The sequence below is a fragment of the Salvelinus alpinus genome, chromosome 12 (assembly GCF_045679555.1).
Source record: "Salvelinus alpinus chromosome 12, SLU_Salpinus.1, whole genome shotgun sequence".
NCBI classification, from domain to species: domain Eukaryota; kingdom Metazoa; phylum Chordata; class Actinopteri; order Salmoniformes; family Salmonidae; genus Salvelinus; species Salvelinus alpinus.
In genome coordinates this window covers 2,209,944-2,231,105 of record NC_092097.1, presented here as the reverse complement: position 1 = coordinate 2,231,105, position 21,162 = coordinate 2,209,944, and the positions used below count along the sequence as shown (strand labels likewise).

At 41.9% G+C, this 21,162-nt stretch overlaps 1 protein-coding gene across 8 annotated transcripts in view; it reads left to right on the top strand.

Moving 5' to 3' along the window:
* LOC139535357 (receptor-type tyrosine-protein phosphatase T) overlaps nt 1–21,162 on the top strand; it is a 504,254-nt gene that overhangs the window by 441,037 nt on the left and 42,055 nt on the right. For all 8 annotated transcript variants that reach the window (XM_071334697.1, XM_071334695.1, XM_071334698.1 and 5 more), the window contains 3 exons: nt 18,659–18,735; nt 19,657–19,693; nt 20,747–20,844. In XM_071334697.1, the coding sequence (XP_071190798.1) occupies nt 18,659–18,735; nt 19,657–19,693; nt 20,747–20,844 (212 nt within the window). The remainder of the gene's footprint in view (nt 1–18,658; nt 18,736–19,656; nt 19,694–20,746; nt 20,845–21,162) is intronic.

The window sequence follows — 21,162 nt, the reverse complement described above, 5'->3', positions numbered from 1 at the left end:
TTATTATATAATTTATTAACAGACCATGGCTTTCCAAATCGCCCAACACCGCTATTTTTAAGGTACATTTTAAATGAATGTTGTGATTTTTAACCATTCCTGAACCTGTGACCAGAAACAAGCTACATAGGGGCAATACCAGAATAAATGATCTAGTGATTCTGTCTCTAGTGATTAGCTAAGCTTTTTAATGGGATACTGGGACACAAACTTGCGGTACAAAGTATCCACGTCACGGAATCCGTAGCTAGAAATGACACAGTTGACAGCTTGTGGATCTGGTCGCAGGAAACACTGCAGGGGGAGGAAATGGCAACTGTGCTTGAATCTGAAAGTGCGGCAAGTGAAGTGGGTGTCAATGAATGGAAAATAGTGAAATTAAAGAATGGAAAAAAACGAGAAAATGTTGGACTGGAAGAGAAGGACCGGTACAATAATGCATTTCTTATTGGACTGTGTTTTTTGGACAAGGAGATTCATTTGGGAAATCCATTTGTAATATCGAGGACTGTGATAAAACCAGTGGGAAAGTTGGATTAGATCAAAGTGACTAGAAGAGGCCTTGTTTTGGTTAATTGTTTCGATAAAGAACAGAAGTGTGCACTGGATCTGGCAAAATTGTCCATGCCAGAAGTAACATGTTCTGATCATCGGAGCAGGGCGCCAGCCAAAGGAGTTATACAGTACATTCCAAAGTATTCAGACTTCTTGAATTTTTTCACATTTTGTTACGTTACAGCCTTATTCTAAAATGTATTAAATTGTTTTTTCCCCTCATCAATCTACACACAATACTCTATAATGACAAAGCAAAAACACATTTTTGAAAAGTTTGCATATTTATTAAAATAAAATAACTGAAATATTACATTTACATAAGTATTCAGACCCTTTACTCAGTACCTTTTTGAAGCACCTTTGGCAGCCATTACAGCCTTGGGTATGACGCTACAAGCTTGGCACATCTGTATTTGGGGAGTTTCTCCCATTCTTCTCTGCAGATCCTCTCAAGCTCTGTCAGGTTGGATAGGGAGCGTTGCTGCACAGCTATTTTCAGGTCTCTCAAGAGACGGTCGATCGGGTTCAAGTCCGGGCTCTGGCTGGGCCACTCAAGGATATTCAGAGACTTGTCCCAAAGCCACGCTTGCATTGTCTTGGCTGTGTGCTTAGGGTCGTTGTGCTGTTGGAAGGTGAACCTTCGCCCCAGTCTGACGTCCTGAGCGCTCTGGAGCAGGTTTTCATCACGGATCTCTCTGTACGTTGCTGTAACGTAACAAAATGTGTTAAAAGGGAAGGGGTCTGAATACTTTCCGAATGCACCGTAGCTGGAGTTTTGCTGGATATAGATGACCAGTACCTGAGACAGAAAAACCCCAGGAGTAGTCAGTGCACGTCGCCAGACCCAGATGGTAAATGGAAGAAAGGAGAAAAGCCTATTGATATTATTGTTGTTTGAGGAGACTCTACCTGAATATGTGAAACTTTTACATGTGAGGTATGCTGTGAGAGCATTTGTGTCCAAACCATTACAGTGTGGGAAATGTAAAGGATAATTTGGTCACGTTTCAAATGTTTGCAGATGAGAGAATTATAGTATTGAAGAATCTGTCAATAGAAAATGTTGCAATTGTGGTGGGGATCATACTCCGGACTTCCTTGAGTGTCCTGTTAGAGTGAAAGATGTCGAGGTGTCAAGGATCAGGGCTGTGCAGCAGATTTCCTATTTGGAGGCGGTGAAGAGATTCGAAGGGGCAAGAGGCAACAGTTTTGAAGATCTGGCGGTAGATGCATTGTGTTTCAAGTCAATCGGGTGACCTAGACACACTCATTGTGAAGAAAGTGGATTTTGTCGCATTTATAGCCACAGTGATGATTTGTACAGCACAAGAGTCTAAGAAGTCCAAGAAGCTGGATATCAACTCGGGAAGCATGGCCTCCCGAGTGGCGCAGCAGTCTAAGGCATTGCGTCTCAGGGCTAGAGGCGTCACTACAGACCCTGGTTCTATTCCAGGCTGTATCACAACCAGACGTGATCAGGAGTTTTTATTTCACCTTTATTTAACCAGGTAGGCTAGTTGAGAACAAGTTCTCATTTACAACTGCGACCTGGCCAAGATAAAGCAAAGCAGTGCGACACATACAACAACACAGAGTTACACATGGGAGTCCCATAGGGCGGCACACAATTGGCCCAGTGTCGTCCGGGTTAGGGTTTGGCCTGGGTAGGCTGTCATTGTAAATAATAATTTGTTCTTAACTGACTTGTCTAGTTAAATAAAGTTTAAAAATATATATATCTGCAGCAGAGACGTTTTTGGGGCTCCAAGTCTTCACGGCAGAAGCACTGCAAGGACTATGTTTGATAGGACATGTACCGCCCTTACAGGAGTCTTTTGAGCCGGTGTAGGGACCTGATTAGAATTAGTTTTTCACAGAAAAGCAGGCTGATTTTGTTTAGTTTATTTATTATTTGATTGATATTTGATTTATTTTCACCCACATTATTTCCTTTTTTGGGATCCTTATTATTCACCCACACAGTAGGTGGCTGAATGCACATCAAATAGTTGCAAACACCATTATACCACAGAAGAAGAAGAAGATGAATCCATAGCTATAAAATGTCAACTTTGATTTAGATCTGTTTCTTAAAAAACGCGTTTAATAAAAACAACAAACCGGGTGTAACTAACATTCCTCACTTTGATGACGTCTTTAAGCCTTCTCTTTGTTTCATGTTTTCAGTTTCTTCCTGCTGTTTCTCTGGTGTTGTCTTGTTTGATCTCTGTTTTTTTATTTCGTTTCTACAATTGTAAAGCGACTTTGGGTCATTGAAAAGTGCTATAGAAGTCCCATGTATTATTATTATTATTAAACATGCTCTACTCCTTTGCAAACGAAAGGTCTCACAGTTAAATACTGGCTTATACTCTGAAATTATCAATTTTTTTCCCATAAGAGAACGACATTTTCAACCCTCTGACAAGTTGTTTTAATTATACCGCAGTCTTTGAAAACAGTGCTGTCTACAGTATTATGTCATATTGTTAGAGACCCCAAGGCTCCTAATGCGATACAAGTGTAGCATATTGCCCCAATGACATGAATACTTTTTTATTAAGGGTTTAGATGTTGCTGGCGAGACACTTCTTATAAGTGAAGGCCTTTAAATGAAAACTTGCTCTAAAATGAAATAACCTGTCATATGCTGATAGCCAACAGGAATTATGATACATTTTCTATTAGTAAAAGAGTTTTAATTACATGAGCTTGTAATGGAAACTGTCCATCTTACTGCATGCTTGTACAAATGCTTCATATCTCATTACACTTTTTGAAAAACCACTGAGAAAGTACGGTAGGTATCTTCATTTCACATGATAAGTCTGCCAAGAGCGATCCACAGTTAATTGTTGGACCCAAAATACGCTTTTTGGAAAGTTTCACTCTGCAAACTTGAACAGTCACTCTGTGTAAGAGATTGTCATCTTCTCTGGGAAATTCTCGAATTTCTTCTATTTCCCCTCCTCGCCTCTTATTTTGAGACATTTAAAAGGATCATTTGAGTAGAAGTTTTGATGGAAAGATGCTTTTCTCCAACCCGTGCCAACCAGGCTTCTACTCAAACGTCCACACAGTATCTAATGAAAATGTTAATCAACACTAAAGCTCTCCCTCCCAGCCACTCACGCTACCCGATTACCTATGACAATTTATGGAACTGCGAGAAGAACGGTGAACACTTTCGATTATAGGCAGCTGTTCCATTCCATTTCTCCTTTGTCTTTCCACCCCCCACACTGTGTAAACATAAAGCCTCCCATATGGTCATTTAGAACTCGGCTACCAAAATAAAAAGTGTTATTGGCAAACATTTACGTATCAGAGAGACCGGAGGAATCGGCGGCAAACCTGTGAATCAGAACTGCCTACAGGAACCTATCAAACAAATATTTTCAGATTCCTTTCTGTTCTTTTCATTTTATTTTCCTCTTGTCCAGAATAGTCCCTTGCTGTAGTGTTTCGGTTGTATTAAGTACGAACAGCTCTTAAGTTACAAAAACGTTGCTTATCTATTGGGAACAAAGCACATTTGATACATCCCTGGGGGAATTTCAGAGATGCTTGCCGACCGGATGGTTTATATTTAACTGCAATGGAGTGCTGTGGTTGTTATTGACAGTAGGTTTTCAAAGTGGACCGCAGCTCACAAGGTCAGACAGACCGTTTTCATCATTTACGGTGGGCCTGTAACTCAGGCTTAATCATTATTGATTTCTCAAATACATAGCAAGGATTTTGACACACTGTATATGTTGTACAAGAAACCAGAGACGGAGCAAAGGTGTTTAGCTGTCAACAAGTAAAAGGGCAATGAATCAAGATAATTTGATATTCATTGTCATTACAATTATATCCTCTCTCTCCAGGAAAAGCAATCGAGAGGGCTTTACCTGATGCAATCTGCTTCAGACAGGAACCAATACCGCACTATTGCCCAATGACTGGGTCGACAACACAACCTCAACTGAGGTATATGATTGTAGAGCATTTTATTACACAAACTGTCACTCACTAGAGTGTGTTTTGGATCATGTGTAACACTGTCAGAAGGTACCTTGCAAAGAAGTGCTCCCTGAATAATAATTGTCCCAGTTGTTAATTTCCATTAAATAGAACACAGATGTATCCGACACTCTGACGGCTCGCCGATAGTCGATTCCCTTCAAGTTGGGCTTCATGTGTGTGTGCACGTCTGTCAAAGCGTAGGCTCTTTGAAAGTCACTCATATAACTGGCATTCATTCCCGGCACGTAACATTGAGGTATCTTCAGAGGTTGCCTTGAAGTCGTTGCCTTAGAAATCCTCTGATGTATTGACCGAATACTGACGATTAGAATTCCCTTGACTCACTTCCCCAATGTTTATTGGGTGTTTTTTTTGCACCTGGCATCAATGTAAAAAAATAATAATAATACAACTCTTAGGAAGCATTGATAAAATATCCATAGCATACATTAAATAGGACCCAATTGAGTGACTTTATTAAACGCTTGGTATTAACAACTGTATGATGTAACTGGGTTATAATTACGAGATATTATGATTAATAGCTTGTAATTTATGTTTATTTTAATTGTATTTCTATTTCACCTTTATTTAACCAGGTAGGCCAGTTGAGAACAAGTTCTCATTTACAACTGCGACCTGGCCAAGATAAAGCAAAGCAGTGCAACAAAAAACAACAACACAGAGTTACACATGGAATAAACAAATGTATAGTAGCAAAGTAATTACAATTTAGCGAATAAACACTGGAAAAATAGATGTGCAGATGATGATGTGCAAGAAGAAATACTGGTGTGCAAAAGAGAAAAAAAAGTAAATAAAAACAATATGGGGATGAGGTAGGTAGTTGGATGGGCTATTTACAGATCGGCTGTGTACAGCTGCAGCGATCAGTATGCTGCTCAGATAGCTGATGCTTAAAGTTAGTGAGGGGGAAATAAGTCTCCAAGTACAGAAATTTTTGCAATTCGTTCCAGTCATTGGCAGCAGAGAACTGAAAGGAAAGGCGGCCAAAGGAGGTGTTGGCTTTGGGGATGACTAGTGAGATATCGTTGAAGTCGGAAGTTTACATACACTTAGGTTGGAGTCATTAAAACTCGTTTTTCAACCACTCCACAAATGTCTTGTTAACAAATTATAATTTTGGCAAGTCGGTTAGGACATCTACTTTGTGCATGACACAAGTCATTTTTCCAACAATTGTTTACAGACAGATTATTTCACTTATAATTCACTGTATCACAATTCCAGTGGGTCAGAAGTTTAACATACACTAAGTTGACTGTGCCTTTAAACAGCTTGGAAAATACCAGAAAATGGTGTCATGGCTTTAGAAGCTTCTGATAGGCTAATTGACATAATTTGAGTCAATTGGAGGTGAACCTGTGGATGTATTTCAAGGACTATCTTCAAACTCAGTGCCTCTTTGCTTGACATAATGGGAAAATCAAAAGAAATCAGCCAAGACCTCAGAAAGACCTTGTAGACATCCACAAGTCTGGTTCATCCTTGGGAGCAATTTCCAAATGCCTGAAGGTACCACATCCATCTGTACAAACAATAGTACGCAAGTATAAACACCATGGGACCACACAGCCGTCATACCGCTCAGGAAGGAGACGCGTTCTGTCTCCTAGAGATGAACGTACTTTGGTGCGAAAAGTGCAAATCAATCCCAGAACAACAGCAAAGGACCTTGTGAAGATGCTGGAGGAAGTAGGTACAAAAGTATCTATATCCACAGTAAAACGAGTCCTATATCGACATAACCTGAAAGGCCGCTCAGCAAGGAAGATGCCACTGCTCCAAAACCGCCATAAAAAAGCCAGACTACGGTTTGCAACTGCACATGGTGACAAAAATCTTACTTTTTGGAGAAATGTCCTCTGGTCTGACAAAAATAGAAGTGTTTGGCCATAATGACCATTGTTAGGTTTGGAGGAAAAAGGGGTAAGCTTGCAAGCCGAAGAACACCTTCCCAACCGTGAAGCATGGGTGTGGCAGCATCATGTTGTGGGGGTGCTTTGCTGCATGAGGGACTGGTGCACTTCACAAAATAGATGGCATCATGAGGCAGGAAAATTATGTGGATATATTGAAGCAACATCTCAAGACATCAGTCAGGAAGTTAAAGCTTGGTCGCAAATGGGTCTTCCAAAGGGACAATGACCCCAAGCATACTTCCAAAGTTGTGGCAAAATGGCTTAAGGACAACAAAGTCAAAGTATTGGAGTGGCCATCACAAATCCCTGACCTTAATCCCATAGAAAATGTGTGGGCAGAACTGAAAAGCGGGTGCGAGCAAGGAGGACTACAAACCTGACTCAGTTACACCAGTTCTGTCAGGAGGAATGGGCCAAAATTCACCCAACTTATTTTGGGAAGCTTGTGGAAGGCTACCCGAAAAGTTTGACCCAAGTTAAACAATTTAAAAACAATGCTACCAAATACTAATTGAGTGTATGTAATCTTCTGACCCACTGGGAATGTGATGTAAGAAATAATAGCTGAAATAAATCATTCTCTCTACTATTATTCTGACATTTCATATTCTTAAAATGAAGTGGTGATCCTAACTGACCTAAGACAGGGAATTTTTACTAGGATTAAATGACAGGAATTGTGAAAACTGAGTTTAAATGTATTTGGCTAAGGTGTATGTAAACTTCCGCCTTCAACTGTATACCTTCTGGAGCGCGTGCTACGGGTGGGTGTTGTTATGGTGACCAGTGAGCTGAGATACGGCGGAGCTTTACCTAGCAAAGATTTATAGATGACCTGGAGCCAGTGGGTCTGGCGGCGAATAGCCAGAGGGCCAGCCGACGAGAGCATACAGGTCGCAGTGGTGGGTGGTATATGGGGCTTTGGTGACAAAATGGATGGAACTGTGATCGACTGCATCTAGTTTGCTGAGTAGAGTGTTGGAGGCTATTTTGTAAATGACATTGCCGAAATAGAGGATTGATAGGATAGTCAATTTCACTAGGGTATGTTTGGCAGCGTGAGTGAAGGAGGCTTTGTTGCGAAATTGGATGCCGATTCTAGATTTAATTTTGGATTGGAGATGTTTAATATGAGTCTGGAAGGAGAGTTTACAGTCTAGCCAGACACCTAGGTATTTGTAGTTGTCCACATATTCTAAATCAGAACCGTCCAGAGTGGTGATGCTAGTCGGGCGGGCAGGTGCGGGCAGCAATCGGTTGAAGAGCATGCATTTAGTTTTACTAGCATTTAAGAGCAGTTGGAGGCCACGGAAGGAGTGTTGTATGGCATTGAAGCTCATTTGGAGGTTTGTTAACACAGTGTCCAAAGAATGGCCAGATGTATACAGAATGGTGTCGTCTGCGTAGAGATTGATCAAGGAATCACCCGCAGCAAGAGCGACATCATTGATACATACAGTGGGGAGAACAAGTATTTGATACACTGCCGATTTTGCAGGTTTTCCTACTTACAAAGCATGTAGAGGTCTGTAATATTTATCATAGGTACACTTCAACTGTGAGAGACGGAATCTAAAACAAAAATCCAGAAAATCACATTGTATGATTTTTAAGTAATTAATTAGCATTTTATTGCATGACATAAGTATTTGATACATCAGAAAAGCAGAACTTAATATTTGGTACAGAAACCTTAGTTTGCAATTACAGAGATCTTACGTTTCCTGTAGTTCTTGACCAGGTTTGCACACACTGCAGCAGGGATTTTGGCCCACTCCTCCATACAGACCTTCTCCAGATCCTTCAGGTTTCGGGGCTGTCGCTGGGCAATACGGACTTTCAGCGCCCTCCAAAGATTTTCTATTGGGTTCAGGTCTGGAGACTGGCTAGGCCACTCCAGGACCTTGAGATGCTTCTTACGGAGCCACTCCTTAGTTTCCCTGGCTGTGTGTTTCGGGTCGTTGTCATGCTGGAAGACCCAGCCACGACCCATCTTCAATGCTCTTACTGAGGGAAGGAGGTTGTTGGCCAAGATCTCGCGATACATGGCCCCATCCATCCTCCCCTCAATACGGTGCAGTCGTCCTGTCCCCTTTGCAGAAAAGCATCCCCAAAGAATGATGTTTCCACCTCCATGCTTCACGGTTGGGATGGTGTTCTTGGGGTTGTACTCATCCTTCTTCTTCCTCCAAACACGTTGAGTAGAGTTTAGACCAAAAAGCTCAATTTTTGTCTCATCAGACCACATGACCTTCTCCCATTCTTCCTCTGGATCATCCAGATGGTCATTGGCAAACTTCAGACGGCCCTGGACATGCCCTGGCTTGAGCAGGGGGACCTTGCGTGCGCTGCAGTATTTTAATCCATGACGGCATAGTGTGTTACTAATGGTTTTCTTTGAGACTGTGGTCCCAGCTCTCTTCAGGTCATTGACCAGGTCCTGCCGTGTAGTTCTGGGCTGATCCCTCACCTTCCTCATGATCATTGATGCCCCACGAGGTGAGATCTTGCATGGAGCCCCAGACCGAGGATGATTGACCGTCATCTTGAACTTCTTCCATTTTCTAATAATTGCGCCAACAGTTGTTGCCTTCTCACCAAGCTGCTTGCCTATTGTCCTGTAGCCCATCCCAGCCTTGTGCAGGTCTACAATTTTACCCCTGATGTCCTTACACAGCTCTCTGGTCTTGGCCATTGTGGAGAGGTTGGAGTCTGTTTGATTGAGTGTGTGGACAGGTGTCTTTTATACAGGTAACGAGTTCAAACAGGTGCAGTTAATACAGGTAATGAGTGGAGAACAGGAGGGCTTCTTAAAGAAAAACTAACAGGTCTGTGAGAGCCGGAATTCTTACTGGTTGGAAGGTGATCAAATACTTATGTCTTGCAATAAAATGCAAATTAATTACTTAAAAATCATACAATGTAATTTTCTGGATTTTTGTTTTAGATTCCGTCTCTCACAGTTGAAGTGTACCTATGATAAAAATTACAGACCTCTACATGCTTTGTAAGTAGGAAAACCTGCAAAATCGGCAGTGTATCAAATACTTGTTCTCCCCACTGTATATACAGAGAAAAGAGTTGGCCCGAGAATTGAACCCTGTGGTACCAACACAGCGACTGCCAGAGGTCCGGACAACAGGCCCTCCAATTTGACACACTGAACTCTATCTGAGAAATAGTTGGTGAACCAGGCGAGGTAGTCATTTGAGAAACCAAGGCTGTTGAGTCTGCCGATAAGAATACGGTGATTGACAGAGTCGAAAGCCTTGTCCAGGTCGATGAAGACGGCTGCACAGTACTGTCTTTTATCGATTGCGGTTATGATATCGTTTAGTACCTTGAGCGTGGCTGAGGTGCACCCGTGACCAGCTCGGAAACCGGATTGCACAGCTGAGAAGGTACGGTGGGATTCGAAATGGTCAGTGATCTGTTTGTTAACTTGGCCTTCGAAGACCTTTAGAAAGGCAGGGCAAGATGGATATAGGTCTGTAACAGTTTGGGTCTAGAGTGTCACCCCCTTTGAAGAGGGGGATGACCGTGGCAGCTTTCCAATCTTTAGGAATCTCGGACGATACGAAAGAGAGGTTGAACAGACTAGTAATAGGGGATGCAACAATGGCGGAAGATAATTTTAGAAAGAGTGGGTCCAGATTGTCTAGCCCAGCTGATTTGTACGGGTCCCCGTTTTGCAGCTCTTTCAGAACATCTGCTATCTGGATTTGGGTGAAGGAGAAGCTGGGGAGGCTTGGGCAAGTCGCTGCGGGGGGTGCGGAGCTGTTGGCCGGGGTTGGTGTAGCCAGGAGGAAAGCATGTCCAGCCGTAGATAAATGCTTATTGAAATTCTCGATTATTGTGGATTTATTGGTGGTGACAGTGTTTCCTAGCCTCAGTGCAGTGGGCAGCTGGGAGGAGGTGCTCTTTTTCTCCATGGACTTTACAGTGTCTCAGAACTTTTGGGAGTTAGAGCTACAGGATGCAAATTTCTGTTAGGAAAGCAAAGGCTAGCTTTTTCAAACTGACTGTGTGTATTGGTTCCTGACTTCCCTGAAAAGTTGCATATTGCGGGGACTATTAGATGCTAGTGCAGTACGCCACAGGATGTTTTTGTGCTGGTCAAGGGCAGTCAGGTCTGGAGTGAACCAAGGGCTATATCTGTTCTTAGTTCTACTTTTTTTTATGCTTATTTAATATGGTGAGGAAATTACTTTTAAAGAACAACCAGGCGTCCTCTACTGACGGGATGAGGTCAATATCCTTCCAGGATACCTGGGCCAGGTCGATTGCAAAGGCCTGCTCGCAGAAGTGTTTTAGGGAGTGTTTGACAGTGATGAGGGGTGGTCGTATGACCACCATTGCAGGCAATGAAGCAGTGATCGCTGAGATCCTGATTGAAAACAGCAGAGGTGTATTTGGAGGGCAAGTTGGTCAGGATAATATCTATGATGATGCCCATGTTTACAGATTTAGGGTTGTACGTGGTGGGTTCCTTGATAATTTGTGTGATATTGGGAACATCTAGCTTAGATTGTAGGACGGCCGGGGTGTTAAGCATATCCCAGTTTAGGTCACCTAACAGAACGAACTCTGAAGATAGATAGGGGGCAATCAATTCACATATGGTGTCCAGGGCACAGCTGGGAGCTGAGGGGAGTGTTTAACAGGCGGCAACAGTGAGAGACTTATTTCTGGAGAGATTCATTTTTAAAATTAGAAGCTCGAACTGTTTGGGCATGGACCTGGAAAGTATGACAGAACATTGCAGGCTATCTCTGCAGTAGATTGCAACTCCTCCCCCTTTGGCAGTTCTATCTTGATGGAAAATGTTGTAGTTGGGGATGGAAATATCAGAATTTTTGGTGGCCTTCCTAAGCCACAATTCAGACAAGGCAAGGACATTAGGGTTGGTGGTGTGTTCTAAAGCAGTGAGTAAAATAAACTTAGGGAGGAGGCTTCTGATGTTAACATGCATGAAACCAAGGCTTTTACGGTTACAGAAGTCAACAAATGAGAGCGCCTGGTGACACACAGGGCCTGGGTTAACCTCTACATCACCCGAGGAACAGAGGAAGAGTAGGATGAGGGTACAGCTAAAGGCTATATGTACAGACAGGGGTATGGTGGGGTGCGGGTACAGTGGAGGTAAACCCAGGCATTGAGTGACGATAAGAGAGGTTGCATCTCTGGAGGCACTAGTTATGCTAGGTGAGGTTATCGCATGTGTGGGAGGTGGGACAAAAAAATATATCTGAGGCATGTTGAGTGGGGCTAGGTGCTCCGCAGTAAAATAAAACAATGATAACTACCCTAAACAAAAGTATACAAGGCATATTGGCATTAGAGAGAGACATAAAGCGAGTCATAAAGCAATCACAGGTGTTGATTTGGAGAGCTAGCTAAGACAACAACGGGTAAGACAACAACAGCTAATCAGCTAAGACAACAACAACAGGTAAAATGGCAATGAATGGGTAGAGAGGGTCAGTTAACTACACACAGGGCCTGAGTTCGAGGCTGGGGCCGACAGATAAACAAACATGGAGTACCGTGATTAATGAACAGTCCAGCCAGGTGATCATAGGGTCCAGTGAACAGCAAAAGATGAAACAGGGAAGCCGTTAGGTAGTCGTTACGACGCTAGGCGAGCGGGGGACACGGCGTTCCTAAAGTTAGCAGGCCGGGGCCAGCAGAAGCGTCTTCACTGACGTCCAACAAAGGCCGGTTGAGGGCACATCGGACGGAATTACGTCGGCAGACCAGTCGTGATGGATCGGCGGGGCTCCATGTCGACACAGGGTTCAGGACAATTGGCAAAAGCGGTATTGTAGCTGGAGTAATTTTGTTTGCTAGCCGGGAGATACGCCTGGCTCGAGGCTAATTGGTGCTAGCTTTTGGACAAGGGCGTTAGCCACTATAGCCACTCGGTAGCAGTTAGCAAGCTGCTATGATCCGAGGCAAAGGTCCGGAGCTTACGGCAGGAATCCGGTGATGTAGTGGTTTTGTGCTAATAGCTACAATGTGTGATTGACAACTACTAGAGTTGTTTGTATTTATTTAAAGGAACCCACTGATCCTTAGACTGTCTAGTTTACAAAATAGTCTGATATAACCTACAGTATATTTTAACAGTACATTTCAATATTCCCTGTTGGGCAAACACCTCCCTTCTCCTCTACTTGCTATATATTCTTCCTCCACTGTTAACCACTCCTGATCTGGATGACACTTGGCCAAACATGGGCTTCTCGTTGAACAGGGTCAAAGTAAACAGTTAGCGTTGTTGATGAAACCCTCAGCATCTCTCAGGTACACCTCGAGGCAGAGTCTAATCTCTGAGCTGCTGAACAGGATTAAATCGGATCAGTCGACTACCAGCATGCTTTGCGGGACAATCAGCTTGGAAACAGCATTCTGCCTGTTTGACAGCGGAACCTCCAGGAGGGCTGACTTTAACAGGCTATTAAAGTCCGTAATGCGTTCAGCCACATTGACAGTTTAGTGGCAATGTATAAACTCTCTGGCGACAACATAGGCTTTAGTGATTAATGGAGCTGTGACATATCACGCGTTACACAGAGAAGCCAGGTCCCCTCAATCAGCAATTCATTTTGACGCTGCTGTGTTTTTAAACATGCCTACCTTTTCACTGTAGTCCTAGACCAGGCATGGACAGCTGGCGGCCCATGGCCTTGGATCAATTTGTTTGTGCATCAGCAGTTTTTTTCTTGTTAAGTCTCAATTAGCCCATGCCAGTAAAATGCAACATTTTCTCTATGTCCCATGGCAAAATGTGTAGAATTGCACAATGTTAACTTTTGCCCGATTTAGAATGTGAAATGGTGATTATGATATTCTGTAGGTCTCAGAGACAGAATTTTATAGACAGCAGACAATAGAAATGTAGTATACAAAATCAGATGTGCCTTCTACTCGAGTTCATATGGACCAAGCTGCTCCCCAGAATTCCAGTTCTTGAAAAGTCCAAAGTAAACAAGCCCCTGCAACAAACTTTTACAAGAAACAGTAAATAAAAAAGACGACAGAGCAGCAACAGAGAATCAATAGTCCAGCCGAGGAGTCGGTAGCATGAATCAGTAATGAGTTCAGGACCCCTCTGTATGAGGAATGGGCTTTATTGGGAGTGTGCTTGAGGCGTATGGTGCTCAAGGCATATGAGTGTTATAGCCTGGAGGCTTGTACAGGGAAACCTTGTGTGAGCGGGGTACTCTGTGGCGCCAAGAACGTCCGGCCTCCTTCACACAACCCCCTGCCAGCCGTCATCCAGGATCCTGGCTCGGGTGTGTCATGGCTAGAATGAAAGACCCAGTAATCCTGCTCAGTAATCCTGATAGAGGAGATGAGGAATATTTTACCACAGGTAAAATGCTCTTACAGATGGTCAAACTATCAACAAACTATATGTTGATAAGCAACTGCTTGCTACGGTTACGGTTAGGTTAAGAATAAGGGTTAAGGTTAGAGTTAGAGTTAGGACTAGGGTTAGGGTTAGGGATAGTTAGTTTACATTTTATTTATAGTCTGTAAATAGTCTGTAGATCATCAACAGATTAGGGTTGAATATTTTCCAGGTGTTTTGCAAATGTTCCATCCTGAGAATAAATCACTTTTCTCCAGGGTAACCCGGTATTTCCCGCCAAAACTGGAAGTGTCATTCTAAAGCGTATAAAGCAGAAAAATATGTCTGGATTTGAATAGAGTTTAACAAAGACAATACAAATTTAGTTTACAAAATCAGAAATGCCTTCTACTCAAGACCAAACTGCTCAAGTCCAAAGTAAAAAAGCCCTTGCACCAAACTTTTACAAGAAACAGTAAAAAAGACGACTGAATCAACGACTGAATCAATAGTCCAGCCGAGGAGTCGGTAGCATGAATCAGTAATGAGTTCAGGACCCCTCTGTATGAGGAATGGGCTTTATTGGGAGTGTGCTTGAGGCGTATGGTGCTAAAGGCATATGAGTGTTCTATCGGCATGACAATTCAAACCAGATGCCACCTGAGCATGATGAGCCATACATTAAAGCCCAAATGATTGTGCCGTTATCCAATACAGCATATATAATATACTGTATATGCTACCGCATATGACACATGACAGAAAAATATAAAAACCCATAGGTGTAGTTATGCTCTCTTGGGTAAATCAATTCAAAGCTCCAGTAAGCTAATATTTTTGAGTGAGACTGTATTACTGTACTTTATTATATTATACTGTATTATAATGACAGGAATTACGCACCTCATTCAAACCAGGAAGCTGGGAGAGAACATGGGATACTAGTCCAGGAAATGTGTCCTACAAAGTTACAGTTATAGGCTAGTAAATGTGATTTTAATTTTGAAATATAACAGAGCCTATTTAAATGTTTTATATTTAGTATTCTGATGCATATATAGGCTACCTTTCATAATTTCCCCCTAATGTTGTGCGACATGCGCATTAGCCAATCTCTTTCTCTCTCTATTGTTGCTTAATTCCTTCCTTGCTTTTTACAGTTAAATGAAATAAGTGTTGTTGTCCTTGATCTTCATCATTGTAATGGCATGCTTGAATGATATAGTAGTCTCTTCACGAAGATTGAGTGGTTATGGGTGATAGTCTGATTAAAAAACCCGCCATAGCCTGCCGCCATCGCGCATTCTCTCTGTATTGATACTCCCAGTGAGTTCAATTGGGCTGCTGTATTTAACATTCAGAAAACAAGAGCTTGCATCTCTCTTCGAAAAATCTATTGTTATAAGAAATGCAAAAAATTATAATTCCAGCAAGCTATTCTAGTCTAGTTTTTGCTGGGACTCCAAGTGCTAAGGATCGTTTTATTGAGGCGAGGCCAACGGAGCGCAGGTGTATATTGCGCAAAAGACAGAGGCTATAAGTTAAAAGCTTATGCATAACCCGTCATTCATTAGCTAAATATACAGTGCCTTCAGAAAGTATTCACACCCCTAGACTTTTTCCACATTTTATTGTTATGGCCTGAATTTCTAATGGATTCAATTGAGATATTTTGTCTCTTGCCTACACACAATACCCCATCATTTTGAAAGTGGAATTATTATAATTTTTTACAAATGAATAAAGAATGAAAATGAAATGAGTTTTGAGTCAATAAGTATTCAACCCCTTTGTTATGGCAAGCCTAAATAAATTCAGCAGTAACAAATATCTTAAGTAACATAATTACTTGGATCGACACACTCTGTGTGCAATAATACAGTTCAACATGATTTTTGAATGACTACCTCATATCTGAACCCCAAATATACAATTAGCTGTAAGGTCCCTCAGTCGAGCAGTGAATTTCAAACACAGATTCAACTAAAAAGATCAGGGAGGTTTTACAACGCCTCGCAAAGAAGGGCACCTATTGGTAGATTGGTAAAAAAAGAAAAGCAGACATTGAATATGCCTTTGAGCATGGTGAAGTTCTTAATTACACTTTGGATGGTGTATCAATACACCCAGTCACTACAAAGATACAGGCGTCCTTCCTAACTCAGTTGCAGGAGAGGAAGGAAACCGCTCAGGGATTTCAGCATGAGACCAATGGCGACGTTAAAATAGTTAGAGTTATTGGCTGTGTTAGGAGCGAACTGAGGATGCATCAACTACTGTACATTATAGTTACTCTACAATACTAACTTAATTGACTGAGTGAAAAGAAGTAAGCTTGTACAGAATAAAACATATTCTAAAACATGCATCCTGTTTGCAACAAGGCACTAAAGTAATACTGCAAAAAAATGTGGCAAAGCAATTCACTTTTTGTCCTGAATACAAAGTGTTATGTTTGTGGCAAATCCAATACATCACATTACTGAGTACCACTCTCCATAATTTCAATCATAGTGGTGGCTGCAATATGTTATGGGTATGCGTGTAATCGTTAAGGATTGAGGTGTTTTTCAAAATAAAAAATAAACGGATTAGAGCTAAGCACAAGCAAAATCCTAGAGGAAAACCATGTTTAGTCTGCTTTCCACCAGACACTGGGAGATGAATTAACCTAAAACACAAGGACAGATCTACACTGGAGTTAGAAGACACTGAATGTTCCTGAGAGGCCGAGTTACAATTTTGACTTTAATCTGCTTGAAAATCTATAGCAAGACTTGAAAATAGTTGTCTAGCAATGATCAACAACCAATTTGACACGGCTTGAAGAATTATTTAAAGAATAATGGACAAATAATGTACAATCGAGGTGTGCAAAGCTCTTAGAGGCTTACCCAGAAGGACTCACAGCTGTAATCGCTGCTAAAGGTAATTCTAACATGTATTGACTCAGGGGTGTGCATACTTATGTCATTTAGATATTTCTGTCTTTAATGTTCAATAAATTTGCCAACATATCTAAAAATCTATCTTTAACAGGATTATCTATTTTGGATGCAATTTGAATGCAATTGAGGGAGAGAGAAAGATTGCGAGAGAACGCTCACGTATGGACTGATTTAAAGCATTGATATTCAAGTGATAGGCTCCTTTAAAACTCTGCTGCTTCAATAATTAACAAATAAGGTGACCCGTGAAAGCCAGATGGAGATGCGTAAATTAGACCTTCAGTCCTTATATTCCTGTAGAATAGATTATGCTGATGAAAATGTAGGCCTACCAGTCACAAGAAAAAAAGTTACTATTATGCGATGTGTTGTGAACTGTGCTCCCTACCCTGAGCGTTGATGATTGATCATGCAGATAGCAGAGAGAAGGCCATAGAGAAGCCAGATTTCGTTATCACATATAATTTAACAGTTCCATTTCATGTCATACTGTTGATATAAATAATGTATCATAATTTACCGGTTTCTCACAGTTATTTTTCCCTGGAAAAGTGAGTGGGTTTGGGGGGTAAATCTCGGTAAATCTCGGTAACCCGTTTCCGGGATTCAACCTTACTACAGATGGACTATCCAAATAAAGTGTTACCCTGGCCAGTCCCATCCCCAGCCAGCATCCACACCGGAGCCTCCAGTCCTTGCCCAATTATACGCACCACTCTGGGCACGGATTGAGGAGAGGCCCCCCTTAGGCGGGCTTTTGTTGTGACAGCTGACACAGTCTTGTTAAGTTACCTCTGTCTCTCTGCATCTGTGGAAGGGAGGAGGGCAGGGTGCATGCAGATGGTCTCCTGGCTTAAGGGGGCTATGTGAGAGGAGAGGTAGAAAGGGGAAAGAGGAGAGGAGAGTCGCTCGCCCGACCAACGGAATGTTGGTTTTTAACCATCGTTGCCCAGTAAAGAGAGATCAGAAAGAAGATAACCCCGGATTATAGGCCAATATCTATGATAAGTGCAGATATGAATCTATCCTCGTCCTTGCTGGCTGGCTGCTGGGCCTTTCAACCAGGAGCATCAAATCAGTCATGAGACATGCTGTGGTGCCAGAACATTTGCATTTCACACTGATCAAAGTGAGACGAAAGCAGTGTGTTACCCATCCTCCCATCATCATCAGGTCCTTTCCTCCTCCTCTAACAGGCCCCACCACCACTGCCATCACCATCACTCACTTCATTGCCAAGAGGAAGCCCTGTGGAGTCACACTGAAGATTTTACATGTCAAAATTACAGTAATATGGGTCTATATATGGGTCAAACATGTGTTTGTGGAGAGAGAGGTAGATTTTGCGGTTGAAGTAACTAATTCAATCATGCAGTGAGATTAGTCATGTTCTCTGTGTAAGGACCTAGGGGCGCTTTTGGCAGTTTCGAGATGGAAATCGTTTTCGCTGACAAAGAGGAAGAAACATGTCTCTGTAATCGGTACCATGGGTTTAATATACTACACAGAGTGACTGATGCTTATACGGTGCCTACAAATGGGTATTTTGCCGTTAATATACTACAAATCAGTCTCTCTCCCTAGGGTGTGTTTTGCATATCATCTGTGGTAGTAGCAGCTGTGTACTAAATGGCACCCTTTTCACTATTTAGTGCACTACTTTTGACCAGGGCCCATAGAGCTCTGGTCAACAATAGTGCACTATGTAAGGAAGTAAGGTATAGGGTGCCATTTGGAGCACAGGCGTAGTCCTCAGACATGGTGTTCAGGTGTTGTTGTGTGAACCTTAAATGGGTAAATGTAACTTTAGGCTTGCTCTTTGTGAATATTTGACCCCACAGATGACCACACTCGTGTCAGACTGCAACTGCTAGATGGAGACCCCCACTCGGACTACATGAATGCCAACTACATCGACGTAAGTATGAGGCCGCGGAGGGAATGGACTGCTACTTTTTATCATAACGTCTTATTTTCACTCCAGATCTTTACTAAGATACAATCAAATATTGCACAGAGCATAATGGGTACTGAAGTAGATCATGCTGCTATGTGCCTCTATTTTATTTTTTATTTAGCCTTTATTTAACTAGGCAATTCAGTTAAGAACAAATTCTTATTGACAATGACGGCTAAAACCTAACCCGGACTACGCTGGGCCAATTGTGCGCCGCCCTATGGGACTCCCAATCACAGCCGGTTGTGATGCAGTCTGGAATTGAACCAGGGTCTGTAGTGACGCCTCTAGCACTGAGATGCAGTGCCTTAGTTGACATATTATTATCTGCTGCAAACACAGAGCTTCTGAGCATGTATGACGATAATGACAATGTCCATATGATTGTCTCTATTATGCTTAGGGGGCTGTGAATTCCCTGCACTTCGAGAAACGGCATCAGTATAAGTCGGCATTACAGCTGTTTCTATAATCATGTCATCAAGCCCCGTTTCCTCTAATAAAACAATGACTGGGTCGATTGTGCCAGGATCCGCTGGTAAAATTGACTGGTATACCTGGCTCTAGCCCTAGGAGCCTCCACTGTGTTGATTGTTAATTTATCTAACAGTGGTTGCAATAGTAATGAATTTGAAAGTGTTTTTTTTTTTTCACGCACGTTCGCACTTGATATGGTTAAATGACAATGTCGTATTAATGAAATGAAATTGATAAATTCATTTGAACAAGGCAATTTGTCTCGATGGAACAATATGACAGAATTGCCTATTATTTTCGCGGATAGGGAAAATGAAGAGGCTCGGATTTGATCTGATTTAAAAAGGACCTTGCGCTGTTACAGTACACCTCAGGGTTATCTTTTTTCTCTTCTTTTTCTCACAGGGGTATCATAGACCAAGACATTACATCGCCACACAAGGTAATTACATTGGATGGAGGGGAGGTCTGTAAAGACAGTAGACAGCTGGAAAAGTGTTCCCAGACGTAGGGGAGGTAATTACTTGGACGCCCTAAAAAAAAAACACACAGTTAAAGCCAATAACACATTTAAGACACCATTCCTTTAGTCCCATAACAAATCGGGGCTTATCTTAAATGGATCGTGGGCATGGTTGTGCAGTGGATAAGTTGCTCTCCTTCTGGGATCAGATAATGAAGGATGAGACGGTGATGCCATGCATCTCAAGATCCTTCAGAAAGTATAACTGCATTGGGAAGCCAATAGAAAGCTCTAGTCAATGGTAGTGCACTTTATGGGGATAGAAGGTGCCATTCTCAGGCATAGGGTACCATTTTGAATGCAGCCATAATGACACAATTCGAACACGTGTACTTCCTGGTTCCTGTTACGATCATCTCTGTCCAATACGTCTTGATATTATCCTTGCTTTCTTTTCTCCTTCCAGGCAGTGGTGGAAAAAGTACCCAATTGTCATACTTGAGTAAAAGTATAGATACCTTAATAGGAAATTACTCAAGTAAAAGTGAAAGACACCCAGTAAAATACTACTTGAGTAAAAGTCTAAAAGTATTTAGTTGTAAATATACTTAAGTATACAAGTAAAAGTATAAATCATTTTAAATTCCATATATTAAGCAAAGCAGACGGCACCATTTTATTTTGTATTATTTTATTTACGGATAGCCAGGGGCACACTCCAACACTCATTTACAAAGATGCATTTGTGTTTAGTGAGTCTGCCAGATCAGAGGAAGTTGGGATGACCACGTGTTCTCTTGATAAGAGCATGAATTGGATCCTTTTCCTGTCCTGCTAGGCATTCAACATGTAATGAGTACTTTTCTGGTGTCTGGGAAAATGTATGGAGTAAAAAGTACATTATTTTCATTAGGGGTGAAGTAAAAGTAAAAGTAGTCAAAAATATAAATAGTAAAGTACAGATACCCCAAAAACGACTTAAGTAGTACTTTAAAGTATTTTTACTTAATTACTTTACACCACTGCTTCCAGGCCCCATGCAGGAGACGGTGAGAGATTTCTGGAGGATGATCTGGCAAGAGAATTCTGGCAGTATCGTCATGGTTACGAACCTGGTGGAAGTGGGCAGGGTGAGTTCATCAAAGCGGATTTGAGTACTACTCTGGGGACACTGCCAAGTGGCTAAGAACGTGCGACGTTATTGCAGAACCATCAACGGTTCTCATACTGAATGGATTTCTGTGCCGTTTCTTTCCCCACTGCTCGAAAAACACTTGGTGAAAAGCCAGTTGTTTAATAGGTTAGGGTGTGTCAATCATAGCTCATATTCCCCTTCCCTACACCTCATACCATTGCTGTTCACAACAACAAATAGTTCACAACAAATGTCATGTTCACAATAAATCAACAACAAATGACTTTTTTTTTGGTTTTCAATTTTGGCCATT